Raw genomic sequence first — 22778 nt, forward strand, 5'->3', positions numbered from 1 at the left:
TCACCTGGACGTGTATGTAGGGGTACACTCACCTGTCCTATATATATATATACCCTGTGTGCCGGCACCGTGAGTTCGATTCCCGCATTTACGGTGTGTGTGACAAAACATAAAATGTAACACAGAATTACAATCAAGCTAGGGACTAAAATTAAATTATGAACTACTCTAGGCCTGCATGATTGAATTTTTCTTATTAAAAGCCCGTCTGACATTAGTAAATGGATGATTAATGTGTCAGAGCTAAAGTCTCATTTTTAATGTTTTTCACCAGACAGCATATATCAGGCAAAGCTGAAATGTCACTAAAAGTAGCCAATGTCACCAAATGAATAAACCAGGCACCTCACAAATGGAAGGAATGTATGAAGATATATGCTTTATTAAAAAATGTATCAAAAATATCTATTGTCAGGATGTAATTAGAAATTGCTGGACACTAAATCGGGTCCATTACATCCATGCATATGGCAACGTAGTTTTGCATTTGCTATCCTACTAATGCGCTGTACTGTCTTTGAACTAGTACATTGATTCTCCTCACTATTAGGACAAACACATTCTCAGATAACTTTATTCTGTTGTCTTTGCAGCTTCCGCTGAAGATAGCGAACGCGTGCATCACTGACACTATTTTCATCGTTTCGCTTCTCCACTTTCTTCAAGGCATCCTCAGCCGAAATCTCTGAAATAAAATGGCATCACTCAACACGTGCAAGAAAGTGGCAATTCCCTAAAATATAGTGGATTTAAAAACAATCCTACAGACCTGATTGCCTTTTGGCGGCCTCCCTCGTCTCCCACCTGGTAACCTCTTCATCAGTGACTTCTTCTCTGGCCACGCTGCTTAGTTCATAAACGTCTACCTCGTGCAATTTAGGCAGCAGATCCTTCACCCACTCGTATCGGATGGGACATACCGTCCTGACGTACACTCGTGATGTCACCAACACGTCATGGAATAGAATCCAATCCAGCTCCATCTCCCTCTCAAACGACTGAGAACAAAAAGGTCACAGAGGACATCATTTTAAGTATAAACCGTGACAGTGTACGCAAGCATTTTTAATAATCTCACCGATGATGATGGATGAATGTGAACCATGGACCCGTGACCATCCATTGTGCAAAATACTTTGCCAACAGATCTACGCAAGGTAAAAAAAAAAAGAAAGAAAAAAAAGAGTGAGTAATTAGTGTTCTGTCTACTGCTTAACATAAATTGATACAGAACACTACTTTACACTCCACTTAATCTGAGCAACAGAACATTTAATTGCTGATGAGAATTAAACAAGGTAAATCAGGTTTTTACAGTGGGGACCGTTTTGGACTTTGGAAGAAATTATTCCAAATATATGTAATTTGATTTCAACGGGAAATTTTCATTTGAAAGTTGAGCAAATGGAAAATTAAACAACAACCTTTGAGGTTCTACTGAACGTGAAAAAACAGCCTTTAATTTGCATTTAATCCTAATATTACCTTCTGGCAACATTGGTGAAGTATCCCATGCACAGACACCGTCTAAAGAGTTCCTTCTTATTGCCATCAAATTTATCCACAGGGAAATCTCTCCTCTGAAATGATAAATGATATTCTATTTTAGTCTATTCTATAAACACGCAATTAATACACGTTAACAGGCAGCATGAGTTACCACAGCTCTGGGTAATTTATTCAAATGATTGCTTTACAATACTTGTTGCAAGCGGAGGAGGATGTCACGAAGCTGAGTCTCCACACTAAAAGCGGACTTGAGCGCTCTCCAGTGGACCCAATTCTCCTTGCACCACATTGAAGGTCTTTCGCTGGAAAATACAGGAGTAAGAAAACCATTACATAAACATAAAATAGAACAAAGAAGCTATGCTCATTTTATGAACAGTACCTGGATTTACACTGTTGAAACACACTAAGAAGTGTACCAAAGTCGTTTACACCGCCGCTACTAGCCGCCAGTTCTCTGTGACACTTATCAGCCTCTTTCTGCTTCTCAGGATGGCCTAGACGAGCAATAAAGCAGGCAAGATGAAGTGCAAGCTCTTTTTCACCCAAAAATGTTGGTTGGCTCCTGCCGAATTGAGGAGCTTCATACGGTTGAGATGCATTGCAATGTTGACATGTGATACAGAATACCACATTACCAGGCCGGATGAAGATATTCTCTACGGACAACATTGCAGCCACGGGAAGCAGAACGTCCTGGCAGCCGTGTGAGGCGGCTTTGAGCAGGGCTCTGGTGAGGCCCGGCTGCAGGGGGAACTCCACCATCAGTTCGCCCAGGAGAGTCACTCGACCTCTCCTGGCAGACAACAAGTCTCTTGTGAGAACCAACTTGGTTGCGCTAAGCATACCAAAAAAAAAGGCAAAGAGTGCACAAACAAACCTGTCGATAGCATCAAACTGGTAGAGCTGTTTCAACGCTTCCAGGATAAACCTCTCTTCTGGCGGGTCCAGATAGGGGAACCTTTGGAAGGGGGGGGGAAAAAAAAAAAAAGGGGCTAAACAACGTAACCTGTCAGCAACTGTTGAGACTGCAGTTGACTGAGCAGCTAAAGGACCATGCATAACTTTTGTGCTCGTTCCTACGAGATGTCACGGAAGCTCTGGATAATTGAAAAGTAGTAATTGGTGTCAAGGAAGCATGTGGTGATACGTAGATATCGATTTTTTTCTTTTTTAAATTAAATCATCTGTAATGTAGTCTTTTAATACGAGTTTGAAATCAAGTCAACCACTCTCACAGAACCGATTATATTTGAACCTTGAGTAGACAAATTAAGTGTACCGAATGACATCATGAACACCCAGGCACTTGAGAGTGAGGACCACCGCAGTCAGACTCGTCCTCTGGATCTCAGGAATGGTATATTCTGGCATGCATTCCTCCCAGAATTCCTTGGTGTAGATGCGAAAACACTTGCCGGCTGAGGTTCTTCCAGCTCGGCCCGCTCTCTGCTGAGCTTCACTCCTAACGGCAGACAATCACCAATCAAATGAGTCTATGGTTGGTGGCAAAGTAAGATTGACCCGTCATGAGGTATAACTCACTTTGAAATTGGCACCACTTCCAAAACGTCCATGCCCACCCTGGAGTTGTGGTTCAGTTGTTTCACAAAGCCGCTGTCTATGATGTACCTGAAAGCACAACCTGGCAACTTGAATGGCATTCTTATTTGGCTCATTCCTGAAACGGATAAATAGAAGCAGCACGCTCACTTTATGCCATTGATGGTGAGAGATGTGGCAGCAATGTTGGTGGCCACCACACATTTCCTTATTCCCGGAGGAGGAGGCTGAAAGATCTGCCGCTGTTGTTCTGTGAGGAGGACAAAGAAGGATCATACAAAGGTACTCAGTAGGGGTGTAAATCGCGGGTTTTGTCATGATACGATATAATATCGATATAAAGAACTACGATACGATATTTGCCGATATCTTAAAGCCTGCTGCGATTCATTCACGATATATTGCGATATAGTGCTCTACGATCGATATATTTTTTTTTTAATAAAAAATATAGAACAATATCCTGATTTATAACAATTCATACGCAAAATCAACAAGGTACTGCAAACTCTTCATTTAGGAAATTACAAGAGTATTGTAGTATACAAATTGCTTACTTTAACACTGAACTTTGATGTCGTGTTTTTTCTTTAAATGTGCGGCGAGATTTGTGCTCCCTGAATATTTGATCGCCGCATGGCAGGATTTACAAACTGCACGTGTCTTGTCCGGTGACTCGTTGAGTCATCTTTTCTTTGGAATCCAAAGTGCTTCCAAAGAATGACTTGAAGCCTAAAGGGGAGGGAATTTCCTCGTCTTTTTGGACACTAGCCATAGCACCAGCCCAGGAGGCGCGTACTAGTTGTCGCCTCCCCTTTCACGTGCCTGCTCTGCTCACAACACAACAACTGCTTTGTGCACTGCTCCCGGAAAGAGGAAGCGAGCAACAATGAACTGGATTTCAAAATAAAGTCGCGTCTAATGTCCGAGGTCAAACACGACGATATAAATCCATGTTTACCTTTAGCATCGATGCCAATAAATCGTAGAGCATTATATCGATTAATCGATGTGTATCGATGAATCGTTACACCCCTAATATTTACCAGTTGGCATGGAACCATAAAGGGGTAAAATAAGAAGCCCATCCACTGTTTTGTCCTGTACATCATAGCGATAGTCTATAGACTCTGCTTTCTCAAACAGCAAGTCACAGGCCCGTTCGATCTCCACTTGACCTGTCAAACATGGTAAGATCAATACAGTTTGATGTCTTCATATTTATACGTCAAGTAATGATTGTATCGGACCTGTTAAAAACACAAGAATGTCGCCAGCCTTCTCACTGGTGTGAACATCCAGGGCCACAGACACAACCTGGAGAGCAACAAGAGCTTCATTAGTAATCCTGATCTTCAAAATATAACAGTACTTTGGAGTGACACTGGCAGAAAGAAAGGTGAACCTCCAAAGTGGTACAATTTGGACATCAAGCGAAATATTATGTTATTACAAATATAAGGCTCAAAAGGTTAACAAAACTCATACTGAGAGGTGTTTCTATTTTAGCCATGAGATATCATAACACTTGGTTGCATCAAAAGTTGGGTACCTCTTTCACATAGCCCGTGCTTTGAAGGTCTTTAGGTCCCACAGCAGTGCCCAACGTGCAGGTGACAGGAAAAGTCCTTCCAGGGATAGTAAATACAGGGCAGTCACCAAGAAAAGCTGAAAGTTTGTCTGTTTCCATGGTGGCGGACATCACCACCACCTTTACTGGGAAAGCTCTGCCCTTCATAGCTTCATTTGGATTAGAAAAGACTTTCTTCAGTAAACCCAGGAGGATGTCCTGCAATGAAAAGACACTCAAAGTGTATGCAACATTTAAAGACTCAAGATAGTCATTACTATTGTTAATTTTATTATTATGTTCTACAGAAAAAACAAGGGCAGATTCAAAATTTGCGTTCAAGAGGATGTGGCGACTCACGGTGTTGAGGCTTCGTTCGTGGACCTCATCCAAAACCACAACACTGTAGTGAGACAGTCCAGGGTCTGCCAGGACCTCTCTGAGCAAACAGCCATCAGTCATGTATTTCAACACGGTGTCCTGTATCAATGATATTGTAACATCACATAACTTAGTCTCACAACACTTTCTGCAAGGCGTAGCTCTGAGGTGGCCGCTCACCTGCGTCGTGCAGTCGTCAAAGCGCACTTGGTAGCCCACCTCTCTTCCCAAAGTGCACTGCATCTCATGGGCAACCCTCTGTGCCACAGTGATGGCAGCCACCCGGCGTGGCTGGGTGATGCAAATGTTGCCATTTTTACAAAAACCTGCCAATGAAACACATCACACACCACGTAAACTCAACTGGTGCATATATTAGCCCTGGGATGGCGATCACAGTGTAAAACACATTACACCACAATAACGGCAAGACGATACCTGCTTGGTACAAATACTGTGGAAGCTGCGTCGTTTTTCCGCTGCCAGTCTCACCGGTGACCACTAAAAAAGTGCTTTCTTTCACTGCTTGTACCAGTTTAGCTTTATGCTTGTAGATTGGCAATTGTTTTGAGTCGTTTTCTTTCGGGTGCTTCGCTGTCGATTTGGACATTACTGGTACGTAAGTTATTACCAGGCGTAATACAAAACAATAAACAATATCGTTTGCTGCCTTAAAATGTTAAAATGCGCTATAAAAGTGTTTTGACACCACCTCCTGTTGTTCGGAAATGGCACGCTTACGATTTATTTCCGCAAACTAGTCCTTTGTATTTCCTATTGGTCGATCGTTGGTCACGTGGACAAAAAACAACGGAAGCCGATCTAGTTCATTCGTGAGCCGTGCGCTGCACAAAAAAGCGAAACAAATTACGTCCAGTAATTATCACACCTTAAAACAAATTATTGAGGGAAAATTAGAAGCAAAATTTCCCAGTTCAAATGTTTATTACCCCCTCTCTTTTGAGTTATTTAAATTTGAACAAGCACTGACTCGTGTGCATATTGATTACCTGCGCCGGTATGAGGGGATGTCGTAACGGTATAATAATACAGCTCAACCTCACCCGGTTCCTTCAAAACATCGCACAGAACAAAAATACGAGACAGGTCTGTGCAGGTGGGTGGGTGGGAGAGTAGTACATATAGCCAGGGGTCATAACCAGCAGGCAGTTGCAGTGAGGCAAGAGCGTGTTGCTGACTTCGGAGAAGGGGCCACTCCATCACATTACGTGAAGACGCACGCAGAATGGCTGCGAATGGGTGCAAAGGACGAATTTTATCCCTTTTGGACTACAGAACGGAAAAATACATAGTGGCCAAAAATAAAACAGTCGGGGTTTTGTACAGACTCATCCAGTTATCTATCATCGGTTACATTATAGGGTAAGTGAGACACTTGTCTGTCTGTCCGTCCGCCCGTCTGTCCGTCCATCCATCCATACATTCCACCACCAGGTTAAGTGATTTGTGTAATGGCTTTGATCAGAATTAAAAGGCAATTTCTGTACTTGGATTTTTTTTCTTTGCCCTCAGGTGGGTTTTCTTAAGCAAAAAGGGCTACCAGGAAAAAGACGAGGCCATCCAAAGCACAGTGATCACTAAACTGAAAGGGGTCTCGGTGACCAACATCACCGAGTCAGGCTTGCTGATGTGGGGACCAGAAGACTACGTCATCCCTCCACAGGTAAAAACACACGCACCCTCAGGCAGGAGGAATTGAGCTCATCATAAGCTCAAATAATGGTTTGGATAAAGTTCAGTCAAACCGTTATTTATGCAGTTTAGGTTCTAAAATAACAAGGATGTCTATGCTCCTTGTTGTTTTGATGACCTTCATTGCTCTTTATATACAGGGTGAAGCTGTTCTTTTTGTTGTCACTAATTTCCTAGAGACACCCAATCAGAAGCTGGGATACTGTGCTGAGGTATGAATATTTCACTTATTTTTAATTTCAATCACTTCTCGACAGTAAAGTTAGAGTTGCTCCAAAATATTCTAAATGATTGAAATTCATCTGTCCTGTATATACGGTATGTATACACATTATGCAACTCAGAAATGAATATGAATTTATTGTTATAGGAGCGGACTGATTAGAATTGTATGTCTTTACCTATTTTAGTAGCTTGTGGCTCCATCCAGCCATGTAAGTCAATGCACTGAGGAAGGGTACTGTACTTTCTTCATAACTCTTCACAGCTCGTGCATGTGCCAAGCTGTCAAAGAGTGTTTACTTTCAACCTGCTTTATTACCTCTCTCAACGCTTGATCATCTGGAAACTATTCCGGACAGCCTTGAGTGTGAGGCTGCCATATAACAAACACTCTGGACACTCAAAAGTGAATGTCTTGCTCTGTTCCTTAATCCAGCCATCATATCTTTTAATTATCAAGAATCCTGTAATATTTGTTGCATTAATTTAGTGCCTATTTAAAAAAATGGTTGATTAAAGTTAATAAATAATTGTAGTTATTTTTATTAATTTAACTAATTAAGTAATAACAACAGTAATAATTATTCATCAATCTATTTATTGAAAATAATAAAAAAAGTAAAATAAAAATAATTGATTATACATTTAACATTAAAACTGAAATCATTGATTTATTTGTTCAAATTAAATTATTGATGAAAAATGACATTGAAACATGAGAATTAGTTATTTCATTTTTAAACTGTTTTGTATCTTCTACATCAAGTCTCCAGACTGTCCGAGTTCCCGGCATGCACAGTCACCGTCGTCACTCTTGCAGCAGCCAAGAAAAACAACTAACATGTACCAGGGTTATACCGCAGCCCTTGTGTACATTTGTGTCTGCTTTCTCAGTTATGTTCTTATAAATCAAATTGCAGTTACACAAAATGGTGAGGCACTTAAACACAGCTGCTCATTTGCAAGGGCAAAGTGTGCTAAGGCTCCAAAGCAGGGTTGCTTTGCCTTGTTAGGAATTTCAGATCAAGAACCAAATTTTGCAATCCAAACTAAATATATTTTAAACTGCCAAAACATCAACTAATACTGGACAAAAAGTAATGATGAGTAATGTGTTCAGCGATTGAAATGTTTAATTTTGTGCCCAGGCTATGTCCTTCTATTACTTACAAAGTATATCATTTTTTATTGAACATGTACAGACTGAGCCAAATATTTCTTTACTGCACTTGATTGACTCATGTAAAAGTGGGTCAAGATTTCATAATCATATGAAAATGTGAGTCGCAGGCTGAAACGAGTTGTGAATGCTGAAACGAGTTGTGAATGTTTGTTGTGTTTGTTCCTAGAGCCCCAAAGTGCTGGATGGACTCTGCCAGCAAGACGGGGATTGCGAAGAGGGAAAGCTCGTGGTGTCTGGTCATGGTAGGACATCCCTCAGTGTTATGGTTCAACACTCCTTCGGGGTTATAAAGAAAATACACATCAACTCTACTTGTGAGTGATGTTACGTTTCAGACTACTTTGTATTTCATTTAATTGTGCAATACATACCATCTCTCCGTACAGCAACAGTGATTTTCAATGACTGTCTCACATATGGAAGTTTATCTGTGCCATCGGATTTTGAATTCGAATTTAATTGGTGTGCGATAATTATTTGCAAATATTGCGTATTTCTTCATTTACAATATCTATCCTGGTGGTGTATAGTAACACAGAAGAAAATGCCTGCTACTTGAAACTGAGCAAACTGAAGAGAGAAAATGCTTTTTGTGACATTTTTGTTTAATATGCCTATGCTTAATCGGCCAACTAATCGGTTATCGGATTTTTTTTTTTTTAGAAAAAGAAATCTATAAAATTTTAAGTGGTTATACGTATTCAGAATTTTGTGTTTATAAATTGATGAATATCTTGTGAGGAAAAATACATTAACATTTAAAATGTCAAAATCTGACATTTGAAGAGTGCTAAATAGATTGGATGGCAAGATGGAACATCCATCAATTATCTGTACAGCATGTCCCCATGAGGGTCGCGGGCAAGCTGGAGCCTATCCCAGCCGTCATCGGGCAGTAGGCGGGGGACACCCTGAACCGGTTGCCAGCCAATCGCAGGGCACACAGAGACGAACAACCATCCGCACTCGCATTCACACCTATGGGCAATTTAGAGTGCTCAATTGGCCTACCAAGCATGTTTTTGGGATGTGGGAGGAAACTGAAGTTCCCGGGGAAAACCCATGGAGAACATGTAAAGTCCACACAGAGAGGGCCGGAGGTGGACTCGAACTTGTAAAACGATCTTTCACACTGTAATTTCTGGGCTATATATTATTACCAGCTAAAGTAGTTAGTGATGACATTTTATTGCGTCACTCTTTTCAGTGTCAATGGCCTTTGGAGGCAGCACTGTAGCAAGTTCAATTCTCCTGTTTGTTTGTTTGTTTGTTTGTTTGTTTGTTTGTTTTTTGGCGAAGGACTCATGAGTGGACGATGCTTACACAGGGATGAAAACGCACCTGGAACCTGTGAAATCTTTGGCTGGTGTCCTGTTGAAAGAAAATTTAAACCACAGTAAGGAGCTTGTTGCTTTCATTGGATTATTTGCAGTGAGCTCTATTGGATTGACCTTTCTTCAGGCATCTAAACGTATCCACCTGTAGGACTTGCCCTCTTAACTTAAGCAGGGGACTTTGGGCGAGTAGCAGGGGAGACCTGGGCTGGCTGCCAATCAATCGTAGCGCACATGTGGACAAACAACCATTCATATGTCGTAGATAAATAGATCAACCAAAACTGACTTCCTCTTTTGTAACAGGTCTCTGCTGACAAATGCAGAAAACTTCACCATCTACATCAAGAATTTTATACAATTTCCCAAATTCAAATTTTCAAAGTAAGTTCATCCTACACATCAAATACAAAGCATCCAAAAGTGAACTACACCGTACCAGCGTGCTCTGTCCTCTAAGGTCCAACATTCTGGAGACAACGGATGTGACTTATCTGAAATGTAGATATGATGAGAAGCTCCATCCTTACTGCCCCATCTTCCGTCTGGGAGACATCACTGCGCGAGCAGGATACAACTTCAATGACATGGCAACATTTGTTCGTGTTATCGGTATTATTGTCGTGTACTTGGGTCTACCACTAATTAGACGTATTGTTTTGCACCAGGGTGGCTCCATCGGAATCCAGATCCAGTGGGACTGTGACCTCGACAAAGGTTACTCCGAGTGCCACCCGCAGTACACATTTACTCGCCAGGACATCACCGCCTCCAACACCATTGCAACAGGATTCAATTTTAGGTTGTTTAGAAGTTAAGAAAAGTTGTACATTTGAATATTTGCTAAGTGTTTGATTCTTACTTTTAAACAGACACGCTCGCTATTTTAAAAACTCAGCCGGTGAGAGCTACCGATCTCTGTACAAATTCTATGGAGTCCGCTTCAACATCATGGTGAATGGGAAGGTAAGCAAAATGTGTTGGTGTTGCACTACTTTTACCATTTACAAAACCAAATACAAAAAACAGGTTGTTTAAGCATGGGCTATATTTGAGGTGTGTTTCACTAGGAAAATACAACTGGGTGTAACCTGTCGACCAAAATCAATACATACACGTTCAACCACAGAATTTTGAGTTTCTGTTTTTACGGTCTTGGCAACCAAAAACACATGACAAAATGTTTCTCCATAAAAATATCGATGTTAACTTCGGTTCAGCATTAGTTTCATGTTGGCTCCAGCTAACACCGTCAAAAGGGACTTTTGTCAAAATATAATGAATGTGAGGATTAATAAATTGTTTCATTTTTCTTATAGGCTGGAATGTTCAATATTGTCCCGACAGCCATCAGTGTGGGTTCAGGGTTAGCTTTAATGGGAGTGGTAAGTTGCAGCCATCTTTTATTATCCCTTTGTTTCTTGTTAAATTGTTTTTGCTGCATGACATCATGCAAATTTGGATTGAACAGGGAGTGTTCTTGTGTGACATGATCCTACTCTACATCTTGAAGAACGGCACCGCTTATCGAGAGAGGAAGTTTGAAGGGTCCCAGTAAGTGCTTGCAAGTACTTTCAGGACCACTCACCACCACTGCGGCTATGCTGATCTTGATTTGTTGTCCACAGGCAAACACCAGAAAACCAATCTGGCATCTTAGTACTTTAATTTTGTCTTTGTAACCTATTGTCATAGTGTTACGAATGTAGAACTTTAATTTTCAATACAAAAAAGGCCTAATTCGCTCATTTCTTTCTTCTGACAAAACACAAGAAATAGTGACTGTCATGAAATACTGTCATAAAGTGAAAGATTACCATACAGCACACGAGTCGACATAAAGCAGGGTACACAATTGAGTGTGGAATTGTGTAAAAATCATGGTGTACTCTACATAAGTGAGAAAACTGTTTCATGATGAATACATGTACAAAAATCTGCACACCTTCTTGCACATGCCCTTTCCTTGCCACTAGATGTCACTGGGCTGGTGAATTTGAGTTCCTCAAAGCATCATGCTTTTACTTTTAAGACAATGAAAATGCCTATTTTCTGCACCAATAATTAAAACACCAATATTGTTATCAAGGTTTTTATTTCATTACACCACTAAAACGTTTTTTTTAAATAATATAAGGACACAAACAATAAAATGACAATCTTTATCTTATTTATTTTGAATTAAGAATTGGTATTAATGTTATTTTATGGATTTGCATTTGTTACTCTATAATGATTTAAGAATTGAATTCAATGTAAAAGGTCAAATTGTCTTGTTTAAAGCTTTTTTTTTTGTTGTTATTAAAGTGAAACGTCATTGTTTAGACTAATGCAGTTGTGACAATTGCAGAAGAAGGGTAATGCATGAATTGCACTATTATCATCCAGTAACATATTTGTAATGCCGTGCCACACTGATAACTGCAAGTAATATTTTGGTTTCAAACACACCCAAGTTCTTGTTGTTCTTTACTTCATTCCTAAGAAAGGACGTACACGAAAGCTCCTATCTGATTCAAGATTCCAGTCAGTGGACAATAGACTAGAAAAAGAAAGTACAGTGGAATTTAGAAGACAAGGAAGTGAATTAGGGATTAAGAAAATGATGTGACAGTATAAAAGTGCTGCAGCTGGGTGGCTTGCCTACATCGAAACACCATCAAGACAACATGAAGGTCATGCTGTTCACAACATTGCTCCTGCTGCTGTGTAGCACTCAAGGTGAGGCACTATTTGATCATAGACTTAAAAATCTGAAACAGTTCCACACAATTATATAGTTACCAATAATGAAACAAAAGAGTTTTGTGTGTTTAAGACAATACAGTCGGATGTGACAAAAGTCGATGTTTGCTTTTAAAATGCTGAACGAAAAAAAAGGAGTGACTTTTTCATTTTCAAACCTTAAGTATCTTTGATGTTAAGATTTTTGGGGTTACACACAATTTTATGTCGTTACGTTTATGTATGTTTAACACAATAAAAGTATTTACCATTTGGCAATAAAACATTTCGTGTTTTTGATTAATTTATGTTAGTTAAAAGCAAATTATGCTAACGTTAGATACATATACATAAATTATGAAGTCAAGTCAAATAGTTGCTTGAATCATTTTTGAAGAAAATCTTTATTCATTAAGGAAGCATCGCATTTAGTAACTCATGTGTGTATTCATAATGGACCACATCAGTGAGGAAAAAAATTATCTTGCCAACTCCCAATTCTACGTTGACTGAAAGTAAGTCGGGTTCAGCCACTGAAGACCACAAAACGACGTGATGATTGACTGTAGTTTGGGTGCTATTGCGTCCACATCTTTCATGAACTAACCCTTTATTTATCTGCCCTCTGTTTGGTAAGCAGTGCTCACACTTAGGTGCTTCTCCTACTCGTGCGACGATGGAGATATGTGTGACAACTGGGTGAATTGCGAGGAAAACCAAATATTCTGCAAGACCGTCGGCTCAGGTTTGTAGGACCGCTTCCCAATCAATAAAAAAATAGAAGAAAAAAAAAAGCAGAACCTTGCAGTTGTGGCATATTATTTTCACAGGAAATCAACTTACCAAAAGCTGCGCAGCAGAGTGCAAAGAAGACTTTGAAACTTCTTGCTGTCAATCGGACCTGTGCTGAACATGGAGCGTCGTCATCTTTTGATTGGAAACAAAAAACAAAAAAGTCTAATGAGGGTCAACAATCAATTGTTGTTTCACTAATCGTCATGTTTCATTGATATATTAACGGGCTTCACTATAAAACTCGCTGGTTCAAGAGCTGTGATTTATTTTGCACACATGCACACACACACATTAATCTCTTCCTCATATTGCTTATAGTGTCATTGATTTTTATGTGGGTCACTGTCTGTCATTGCTGCAATGCTGTAGTCAAACCAATGTCAATAAAAAGACATCCTCTAATTTTAATATTGTCTGTCAACCGTCTTCTGATAACATGCCCAGTAGTGATTGAATGTTATCAGTTTTTTTTTTTTTTTTTAATTCAGTGGACTATACAAAGGAGTATTTGGGCCATTGTGAATAAGAAAAACTGATCATATATACTTACATACCGTTTTTTTCCGTGTATAGTGCGCCCCCATGTATAATACGCACCCTAAAAATGGCATGCTGATGCTGAAAAAAAGCCTGTACCCATGTATAATACGCACCCAATTTTTATGAATTTTTTTTTATGATTTTTTTTTTTTTTTTAAAGTCCCAATGATCGTCACACACGCAGGGAGGCAATGGGTCCCATTTTTATAGTCTTTGGTATGGTCTTAACTAGGCTGGATGTAATCTTTTTTGTTGGCGTTGATTTCTCCGACTGCCCATAAACGCACCACCGCGCTCCGTGCGCGCACGGGAAAGAGGCGTGCGGACGTGAAAAAGGCGGCTCTGTATGGGAGAGACGTTGAAGAGGAATAAAAACACCCTTGGAAACCAAAACTTGGTGATTTCAAGTTTCATTTCGAGGGACATTTGTCACGTCTCGTCCCCAGTTTTGCTATGTGTCTAGGTTGCCATAGTTTCTGTTCGCGTCGCCCCTCTCTTCCTGTGTCACCTCAATCGATGTAACGTGTTTTGGATTTAAGTCCTGTCTGCCCCTCGCTCATCGTCGGATCATTGCATGTGTTACTGTCATGATGTCTGTTTGCTTTCTGTTCCTGTCTTTGGTAATGTCACCCTGTCTTTTTGTTCCACGACTTTGTCGGTCAGTCCTGTTGTCGGTTTTGTTTTCTAAAAAAAAAAAAAAAAAATTAAAAAAAAAAAAATCAAAAATTTTTTGTACCCATGTATAATGCGCACCCCAGATTTTAGGACAATAAATTCGTTAAATTTTGCGCACTATACACGGAAAAAAACGGTAAATAAATACACCATGAATTGTTTAAATAAAAAAGGGAATTAAGTGGACTGGACTGACTGAGATTTAAAACAAACTAGTGGACATCGTGTCTAGCTAACTTCTTTTGCCTTTGTTTGATCAGCCTATTGTCCAACAGCATTCTTCACACAACGGATGTTATCAGAGAAGCAGGCTCACCTTATAACAGGTGAAGCAACGTACACCAAGATACCAACACAGAATTGACGTCAGGGTTAAGTAACAGCCGCAATCCAGGGGATTTTTTTTTTAAAATTTTTATTCAGATGACAGATGACACACTCACTGACCTCTGTGTTTATTTTAATATGAAGAGTGGATTCACACTTTGCATCAGTGTTAGATATCATCCTATACGAGTGCGTGCATGTGCGTGTGTGTGCAAATATGGGTCATACAGTATCCGTTCATCTGTCCATCTGTTTCTTTTACTCATTAGATCAGCTCAGACTGCAGAGGTGAAGGGTGGATGGATTAATGAGCAGATGTGGAGGAGTAACCTCTGCTCCAGAAGCGTAAAACATGAGATGCCCTCAGATGGACAAAAAATACATCCATCCCTTTTCTGATTTTTGAGAATGCAATCATATAATCATGTTATAAAGACTGAATAAAGCTCGAACAATACTCCCAGAAGTGTCTTAGTCTTGGTCATGTGAATATCATGTTTTTCCTGCACGTCCGGTTTTAAAATACACCATCAGTTAACACTCAGGACAGAATGCACCAACAAATGAAAGCAATAATAACAATAGTTTTCATATTGTCAATGGTACACCTGAAGAGAGCCCTATTAAAACATGATAATAAATAATGCAAAATGTACTATTTATAAATGCGTTATTATCAGTTTGCATCATTGTGGGGAAACAGATTTAGTATTATCAAACAAAAATGTGCAATTGGTAACGAATATTTTTTTTTTACTTGAAACGGCTGTTTTAAACCACAGTGCACTGTTATGTACATTATATTCTTAAATTGAGAGATTTAAACTTATTTTCTTTCTTTTCCATGTCTACCATACAGATTGTATTACAGCACCATTCTAAAAATTTTACAACTGATTAATTCAGTTTCCCTTCACAGATTCAAGTAAAAAAATGAATCATACATAGCAATGTCCTAAACGTTATAATTACAACATTTATTTATAATATTTAAATCATACTTGTCTACACACAATTGAGAAGCGATTAAATCATTTACACATATTAGAACATATTATACTTCGAAACGTCCGAAACCCAGTTACTCTGACCCAAACTGAATGAAAAATGAAAGCCAGGTGGGCGTGTTGTCAAATTGTGCCTCATCTGCTAGCTAGAGCAACGGTGGTCTATCTATTCTATTGGATTAGAGGAGGGATTTCACTGTGGTATTAATCTGACAAGACAGCAGCCGGCCACCCAGGCTGGACTCATACCCAGTTGGGTTGTTGTGATTCCGACACTCAAACCGCTGCTTCACTGCCACCAGGACACAACATGAACTTGTTTTGCTTCTCATTGGTAAGAAACATACCAATATTTTGTGTGTGTGCGTGTTAGTGTTATCTACTAGTTTTATGCAGAGGAAGGGTTGCATTTAAATTGAGCATGCGACATGGGAAGGGGCTAATGTTGTGGTGCAGTATTTTGAGATCCTGTTTACCACTGAATACATCGACTGTATATTTTTTTTGTGTGTAAACAACAGCTTTCTTATATATACTCTCACTGACTGTGCACAGATGTTGGGGTCGTGCAACGGTAATGAGGATTACTCTCTAACCTCTGGAGAGATTACAAACATTTCATTATTATGAACTGGTTTTTAAGAGAAAGGAATGGAAATTAATCAAGACACGTAATGGGAATGGCTACTAACCTGTTCCAGTTGTATAACAATGAGCCATTACAAAGCATACACAGAATGGCTACGAACATGTTCTTATTTCTAAATCCCCCTTGTCATAAAACGGGTGAGGTGAAAACCGGTTATGTGAACGTGGAAGGAACGCGAACGAGCCAATCACATTTTTAGGCCAACCTCGAAGATCTTTGGAGGAATTTCATTCTAGTCTGACATCACAACTTTGGAGGCAGCATTAGCATTTATTTCCCTACAGTCAAACTGTACCGTTTTGAGTTTCGAGCACGGTCACAACGATACAGTCAAGGCACCACTGTAATTGTATGCATCATTATACTGAGCTGTCAGACCATTTCTTTCGCCGCAAGAAATTGTATTTACAATTTCCATTTCTGGCATACACATCACAAAAATGCAGATGGCCAAAGTTCTTGTGGAGTTAACAATTTGGATGCTCACAGAGATGAGACTCCAGAAATGATCAAGGTTTTAAACGCCATCATTCAGTATGACTTGCCGCCTACAATACCCTTCCTCCCAAATGTGTAACATTTAAAAGCTGCTTGGTGGATAAAATGTGTATTTCATGGCTGAAACTCGGTCAGATTTACCACACAAGATTGAATCCATTCATAAAGTAGAGTGTAGAGAGAGAAGTGAGCAAATGACCCAAATCTTACATCCAAAGGAATGGCTTCATTAGGAGACAAAACCCAGACCTAAACCCAATTACAAATTAGTTCTACGTATACAGCCTTTGGAGTTTGTTACAAAATGTCTAACATACGTTTGTATGGCACCAGGAGGGTTCAATGGACAGCCTGTATGAGGCTGCGCAGACCTCCGGAGACAGCCCGGCCCAACCCATCCCGAGCCGCTCCTCCAGCCGCTCGTGCAGCCCGGCCCTCCTGCTGGACGACGGCGTGAGGTGGAGGGCTTCTGGAAGGTCTATTTCTATGGTGAGAGGCGTTCAAGTGCCTGTGGAAAAAAATGACCACAAGGATTCCTGCATGATTTACTATAAAAGCCAAGTGAGCAAACCACCTCAAAAAGGAATTGATGAGAAAGCAACCTCTCATCAGATTGAACTCAATAACAAAGCTGATTATGAAACCATCATAGTGAAAATAGCCCAGATGGCTTGCTCATAACCCTCTATTGGGAAAGTAACCATATTTGCGGTCACCAGTGGGTTAGGAGTGCATAGAGCCACGATTACCGAGTTTCATTAATGAAATTGACAGCTCTGTGCTAATGTCATGGAGGATCATTAGATTTGGACGAGTGTAATATATTTATCAGGTAAAGCAGTACCCAAAAATGAAAAAAAAAAATGCTTATATTACCGTTACGCTTCATAGAGTTGGTCAATTAGTCCAATTCACATCAAAACAAGCCATGCGACAACATGCAGAAGTTACACAAAGTAGTCCGTAAATTTGTGATGGGAAACTGAAGCTTCAAATTTGCTTCATGAACCAGTTTTGTATTTTTTGACTCAGTTGAATTATAGTGGTTTAAGAACCGGGAAGTCGGTGTGGTTTCATCCCAATGTTGAACTAAGAGTGACATCTAGAGGAGTCAAAAGATAAAACTTCCAGAACCTTTGCATAATTTTCTTTTTTTTTTTTACTAATGCTTCATTTAATCTGCATAATGGGTCGTATCAAAATGCTCTCATGGGCCTTATGGTGATTCAAATTCCTGTAAATACACCTTTATGTAAATTGTTATAAAGATTTCCTCTTGACCTGTGCATCACTCCGACAAATACTTAAAATTAATTTTTATAGTTTGTAATCTTGGCATTTGAATTTAAAAATATTTCCATTAGTTCTTGTGTATAATGTGAAATCCATCCAATTCATGACATGAAGTATTAATGTCATGTTTTACATTAGGAAACGACAATGAGACCAGGCACCAACGCTCACAAAAAGAAAAAAAGGTAAGCTTCCTGGTCCTACATGCTACTAAAACATATTAAATTTTGCTGTCAAAGGCAAATCTACATCATATCTCTATTGTATGACAGAGGCTATTATGTATTAAGAATGGCTATATAATAATCCAGCATGCTAAGCAGGCTAGTGCCTAGGCGGCACGAACTGTGGGATGCGCATGCCAATGCTCAAGCAAGGCTTTCCCACACGGCTTGAAATACTCAATGTTTATGTTCTGTGGACGCTACTGCTGTAAATCCTTCCAGTAGCACAACGGACTGGCTCTGAATAGGCAACACAAGATTGCCACATCCTTACCTCATCGATCTGCAAGAGGCCTTAAGGAGGCGCCCTGACAACTTGTTAGAAAGAGTCATTGAGATTGCACACGTTATGAGTTATGACGATTTAGTTGATCGGAGTAATGCAGAATATAGATCAAGCAGATTATGGCTTTGGGATTGTTGAAGTAAGCGGATTGAAAGCCTACTTAGTCCCTAGACTCTACGATACACCTTCATTTCTATGAACTGCTCCTCTGCCTCCTTGTTGGCCTTTTAAGGCCATGTAATAAATATATGGTTGAGTTTATACATGTAGGGGCATTGGGTACCATTTCTGCTTCACAGTTCGGAGGTGCAGGGATCTATTCGAGTTGGAAGATGAATGACAGTATTTACACGCTGAAATGTAAAAAAGTGAAAGATAAAACTAGCAATCGAAGAAATGTTTTGAATTCTATTAATTATCCTTTCAGAACACAAGTATCCAAATCTGCATCAGACAATGAAGCGTTGGGTGAGTCAAATTATTATGATTTTTTTTTTTATTGAGGTGAATTTATTTTCTCTTCTTTGGGAATACATTTTTGTCCTAAATAAATGCATGATTAATAAAGTGGTTCAGATGATTGATTGGGTGGATGGATGGATGGATGGATGGTAACAAAAATGCTTCCAATATCTTAACATTATTAAAATTGTAGTCAATTAGCACTTTTGATATTTTAGCATGAAACATCAAGTCGATGCAAATGATTTGCCTTTGCGGGCCAAATAAAATAATGTGATGGGCCAGGTCTGGCCCCTGGGCCTTGTATTTGACACCCATGACTTAAACCATGAAAACAAAACACAATGTCCTATGTTGAGTTGAACAAGTGCCAGCATGGATGATGCTACTTGATCGTTACTGCTTTGAAAAAGAGCTGCAAAACAGACCTGGAACACTTTGCCGTACTTGGATTGAACTCAGCTCTGACCTACTCTTTTGACTTTCCACGATTGACTGCATGTAGTTCACCCAGACTTTTCGATGAAAATCCTCAACATATGTGATTTGTTCTCTCCCCTGCTCAGCAGATAACACCGCTGGTAATGCGGCGTTTTGGAAGACTGCTAAGAGCCCAGAAGATTTAGACCACATCACCAATCATCACAACGAAGGTAAATAGGGAATAAATCGGATCTATAGGCCAACATTCATTTGGGCTCTCAGCAGGGTGTCCCATCCCCCTCCCTGATTAAAACTTTTGCAATGTTGAATGAATGACACAACTAGACAACATTGAGTATGAAGGATTTCACATTGTCATTGGCGATTGGCTCAAGTTCATCCACAACCGTAATGAGGACAAGTGAACAGGGAATGATGCATGTTAATTTCAGGTACCAAATACCTGATTAATTCTGTATTTGTTTTGAACTACATCGCTTTTTTTGGGTAGGGATGAAGAAGACAAAGCACAGAGGAAACAACAAAGGAGGAAAATCAACTCATCAATCCGGTCCCAAAAAAAAGGACAAAAATTCTGCAAGTCAGGTAAATGATTATTCATTTTTAGTTCGTTTGAAACCTAAATTGGTCCATTGTACAAATTTGGCACGTTTTGCTGTTTTATTTTTAAAGACAGACTTGCTTATATATCTTGCTTTTTATTTTTATTTTTTATAAAGCACACAATGAATACATAGGGATGACATTAATGACATTAATCCCGTACCAAATAGATACTCGGCACATTTTATATTAAAGTGTACAACGTAATATCAGATTTAAAATGATAACCTTCTGAATAAAGTGCATTAAAAGTTCACATTCATTACAACCTGTTTTTGGTGAGCAAAATGTCAGAAGATTGGAATTTAAATGCTGATTGATTGGGTTTTAATACAGTGCAGATGGTCCAAACAGCGCGACTGCTTTGTGTAATCTCTGAGTCACATGGCAGAGTAAGAGAAAGGGTTTAGAGCCCTTGACGCAGGTCACCTAGCGTGCATTCCTACTAAAGCTCATAATAGTCACAAGCAACACAGCCAGAATAAGCAGCAGCAATCGTAGTGTTTCAAAATAGTATTTTTTCTTGTTTTGTTAGATACCGCACAGCTTTTTTAGAAGTGTATAAAAGTGATCAAGTCATCACAAAAATCATGGGGAAAAAAAAATCCTATAGAAGCCGCAGGGTTCAAAATTTGGGAAAAAAGTTGCGGCTTATGGTCCGAAATTTACGGTACTATTTTTGAGTTCTATCTATACTTCTTTTCAGAACATCAAAACCAAAGGAGCTGCAACAACAGCAAAAAGGAATGACAAATCTGGAAAGAAACTGATTGGAAAGAATGGGAAAGAGGGGGCCAAGAAAAGTCACAATTCCACAGGTAATAAAGTTTGACAATTAAATAGCATTGAGTAGAGCATCAATGTTCTTAAATTGGGATATCAAAATGACAGACGCTAACATTATCTTGCACTTTTATCTGGAGAATTAGATATGAATGGTAATTACTCCTATTGTCCTCAGTGTACCCACCCGCAGGAGCCACAAGCCCCTCAATGGCCCCACAACTCTTCGACGTGCCCTACAGGTCTGACAGGTGGCTCAACGTGGGCAAGTCCTCCACCCTTCCAACGCAGGAACACGCAACTCCGGGCCGCAGTACCGATATGATGAGCCTGCCTGGTGGTGCGACACCTTCTTGGTACCACAACCAGCGCTGGAGCAACCCATCCTACAACATTCCCATCTGGGGCACCGTCCAACACAACTGCTGCAGGCCGTTCACGGAGTATTTGTACACGGAGTCATCATACTCCAATGACTTCAGCCTCGCTCACGAGAAGAAGATGCAACAGCAATACTGTGGTGCCCCGATTCTCCCAAAGGTGACGCGCTCCACTACTGACTTGGATCTGTCAGAAGGCAACGTAAGTCTTCAGCAATGTACTAAACTAATACATTTGAGCTTTTGCTTAATTACGTCACATTAGCTGTCACTCGTTGCAAGGCGGATGATCCCAACTTATGATAATACCCAGGGGTCACATGCATTGTGTGCCCTCTTTGCCACGTTTTCTGAAGCTTAAAATGACAATTATTGGTTTACACTGAGGAGGATGATCCATTGAGCCCATAGACGACAAGATTCCTATAGAATCTATACTGTCACCAGCCCGGTGCATCTTAAGGGTCTTTTACACAAGATGCGTTTTATTTATACAAGTAAACGGAAAATATTTAGGCCAAGCAAGAGAAGGAAACATTGTGCAAAATATCATTTTTTTCCACACTGCAGAAACAGTACATGCTCGACTTATACTGATCTGATTTACTTGCGCTGGAAATTGGGAGTCTGACAGTTACAGATATAAACAAGTGGACGGGCTGTGCGATTGTCACCAAGCAAGGGATTTGGGTTTTGGGGTTTTGACCTCCGACTACCCACAGTAGGTGAAAAGAGCAATACGTGTTTTGATATGGCGCAAAATTCAAACTCCGAAGTGAAACATCTCATTTCAAATCTTGTGCATGCTGGGTTCATACCTTTAGGGAAATACCCTTTCCAAATCACATTCAGAGAAAAAATATTGAAAAACTGTAAAAACAATTGTGAAGGAAATGGCTGCCATGTGGGTCATGGTAAGAAAAAAACCAGAAACTGTAATCTGGATTGACAGGAGTTTGTGTCCGATTGCAAAAGCAGGGAGACCGATTTGTCTTTCAAATTCCCTCTTTTCAACAAATGCGCAATTGAAATCCTCCGGCAATACAATGTAATCTACTGGGAACACCATGTTTTTTTTGCACTGTGAAAGCCCTCAAGTGTGTCATACGATCCACAAAAGCAGAAGATCCAACAAGTAACAAGTGAGACTAGAACGGATTTCGACACAATATGCATCAGCACTTCCTCTAACGCAAAGTCCAACATTAAGAAATGAATAGAGAAGAAACTTAAAATCTTTTGGCATCATGTACCCTCAACTTGTTCCCGCAATACTATCAAAAGGGTAGTTCGGGGATAACTGAATTTTAACCAATTTGCGTTTCTTGCTTTAGAGTTGATTTTCTTGGGTTTCATCAACTTCTAGTTCGCATTGATTTTAGAAGTTGCGTTGATGTGACTTCTGTGTTTTAAGCTGCGTTCAGACTGCAGACTTATCTGATTCCAATCAGATTCCTCCTCGTGGAGAAAAAAGTGAAAACTGAGTTTATAGTGTGGTGTAGAAGAGTTTTTAGCAGACGCTAACTCCAGATAGTGACAAATCTTGAGAAGCCAAATTTCTCTTCTTCCCCATTATTGTTTATGTGGTATGGTATGGACACGAGTCGTCACCG

The 22778-nt window shown here is 39.8% G+C and overlaps 3 protein-coding genes and 1 long non-coding RNA gene across 7 annotated transcripts; 2 read left to right on the forward strand and 2 right to left on the reverse strand.

Moving 5' to 3' along the window:
* Positions 1-359: 359 nt before the first annotated feature.
* On the reverse strand, positions 360-5780 carry dhx40 (DEAH (Asp-Glu-Ala-His) box polypeptide 40). Of its 3 annotated transcripts, XM_061281682.1 has the most exons (17): positions 5462-5780; positions 5204-5349; positions 5003-5122; positions 4625-4861; positions 4323-4389; positions 4119-4250; positions 3223-3322; positions 3055-3141; positions 2792-2974; positions 2390-2470; positions 2148-2305; positions 1892-2006; positions 1703-1811; positions 1486-1580; positions 1079-1148; positions 770-998; positions 360-685 (listed from the first exon to the last, which is right to left on the reverse strand). In XM_061281682.1, exons 1-17 carry the CDS (start codon positions 5631-5633, stop codon positions 564-566), a joined length of 2223 nt encoding a protein of 740 aa, XP_061137666.1. In that variant the 5' UTR covers positions 5634-5780; the 3' UTR covers positions 360-563. The 3 variants fall into 3 exon arrangements, with proteins under 3 accessions (XP_061137666.1, XP_061137664.1, XP_061137667.1); XM_061281680.1 differs by having other exon boundaries at positions 2148-2470; XM_061281683.1 differs by lacking the exon at positions 360-685 and having other exon boundaries at positions 806-998; positions 1698-1811.
* A 388-nt stretch (positions 5781-6168) lies between these two features.
* Positions 6169-13402, forward strand: LOC133155991 (P2X purinoceptor 5-like). 2 transcript variants are annotated; one of them, XM_061281712.1, is made up of 14 exons: positions 6169-6406; positions 6557-6707; positions 6877-6948; positions 8308-8383; positions 9441-9537; positions 9782-9859; positions 9936-10074; positions 10144-10277; positions 10348-10441; positions 10795-10860; positions 10947-11029; positions 11104-12196; positions 12840-12944; positions 13030-13402. In XM_061281712.1, exons 1-12 carry the CDS (start codon positions 6270-6272, stop codon positions 11141-11143), a joined length of 1167 nt encoding a protein of 388 aa, XP_061137696.1. In that variant the 5' UTR covers positions 6169-6269; the 3' UTR covers positions 11144-12196; positions 12840-12944; positions 13030-13402. The 2 variants fall into 2 exon arrangements, with proteins under 2 accessions (XP_061137696.1, XP_061137697.1); XM_061281713.1 differs by lacking the exon at positions 6877-6948.
* LOC133156002 (uncharacterized) lies at positions 7707-9945 on the reverse strand. Its single transcript, XR_009714766.1, has 3 exons — positions 9593-9945; positions 9483-9512; positions 7707-8417 (listed from the first exon to the last, which is right to left on the reverse strand). It is a non-coding gene; the product is annotated as an uncharacterized LOC133156002 (long non-coding RNA).
* Positions 13403-15670: 2268 nt separating the features above from the next.
* LOC133155353 (uncharacterized) lies at positions 15671-22505 on the forward strand. Its single transcript, XM_061280583.1, has 9 exons — positions 15671-15877; positions 17024-17179; positions 18122-18168; positions 18921-18961; positions 19522-19608; positions 19890-19984; positions 20709-20820; positions 20964-21367; positions 22500-22505. Exons 1-9 carry the CDS (start codon positions 15854-15856, stop codon positions 22503-22505), a joined length of 972 nt encoding a protein of 323 aa, XP_061136567.1. The 5' UTR covers positions 15671-15853.
* Positions 22506-22778: the final 273 nt, after the last annotated feature.

The sequence above is a fragment of the Syngnathus typhle genome, linkage group LG6 (assembly GCF_033458585.1).
Source record: "Syngnathus typhle isolate RoL2023-S1 ecotype Sweden linkage group LG6, RoL_Styp_1.0, whole genome shotgun sequence".
Lineage (NCBI taxonomy): Eukaryota > Metazoa > Chordata > Actinopteri > Syngnathiformes > Syngnathidae > Syngnathus > Syngnathus typhle.

What these genes read in the sequence shown, in the direction of transcription:
- dhx40 (XM_061281680.1), bottom strand. Translation starts at nt 5,633, where the DNA reads ATGTCCAAATCGACAGCGAAGCACCCGAAAGAAAACGACTCAAAACAA. An exon ending in CTCACCATCAATGGCATAAA is followed by an intron (nt 3,142 to 3,222) that starts GTGAGCGTGCTG and finishes TTGTGCTTTCAG; the next exon opens with GTACATCATAGACAGCGGCT. An exon ending in GGCCGCCAAAAGGCAATCAG is followed by an intron (nt 686 to 769) that starts GTCTGTAGGATT and finishes ATTTTATTTCAG; the next exon opens with AGATTTCGGCTGAGGATGCC.
- LOC133155991 (XM_061281712.1), top strand. Translation starts at nt 6,270, where the DNA reads ATGGCTGCGAATGGGTGCAAAGGACGAATTTTATCCCTTTTGGACTAC. An exon ending in GCAACAGGATTCAATTTTAG is followed by an intron (nt 10,278 to 10,347) that starts GTTGTTTAGAAG and finishes ACTTTTAAACAG; the next exon opens with ACACGCTCGCTATTTTAAAA. An exon ending in AGGAAGTTTGAAGGGTCCCA is followed by an intron (nt 11,030 to 11,103) that starts GTAAGTGCTTGC and finishes TGTTGTCCACAG; the next exon opens with GCAAACACCAGAAAACCAAT.
- LOC133155353 (XM_061280583.1), top strand. Translation starts at nt 15,854, where the DNA reads ATGAACTTGTTTTGCTTCTCATTG. An exon ending in ACTTGTTTTGCTTCTCATTG is followed by an intron (nt 15,878 to 17,023) that starts GTAAGAAACATA and finishes GTATGGCACCAG; the next exon opens with GAGGGTTCAATGGACAGCCT. An exon ending in ATCAGACAATGAAGCGTTGG is followed by an intron (nt 18,962 to 19,521) that starts GTGAGTCAAATT and finishes TCCCCTGCTCAG; the next exon opens with CAGATAACACCGCTGGTAAT.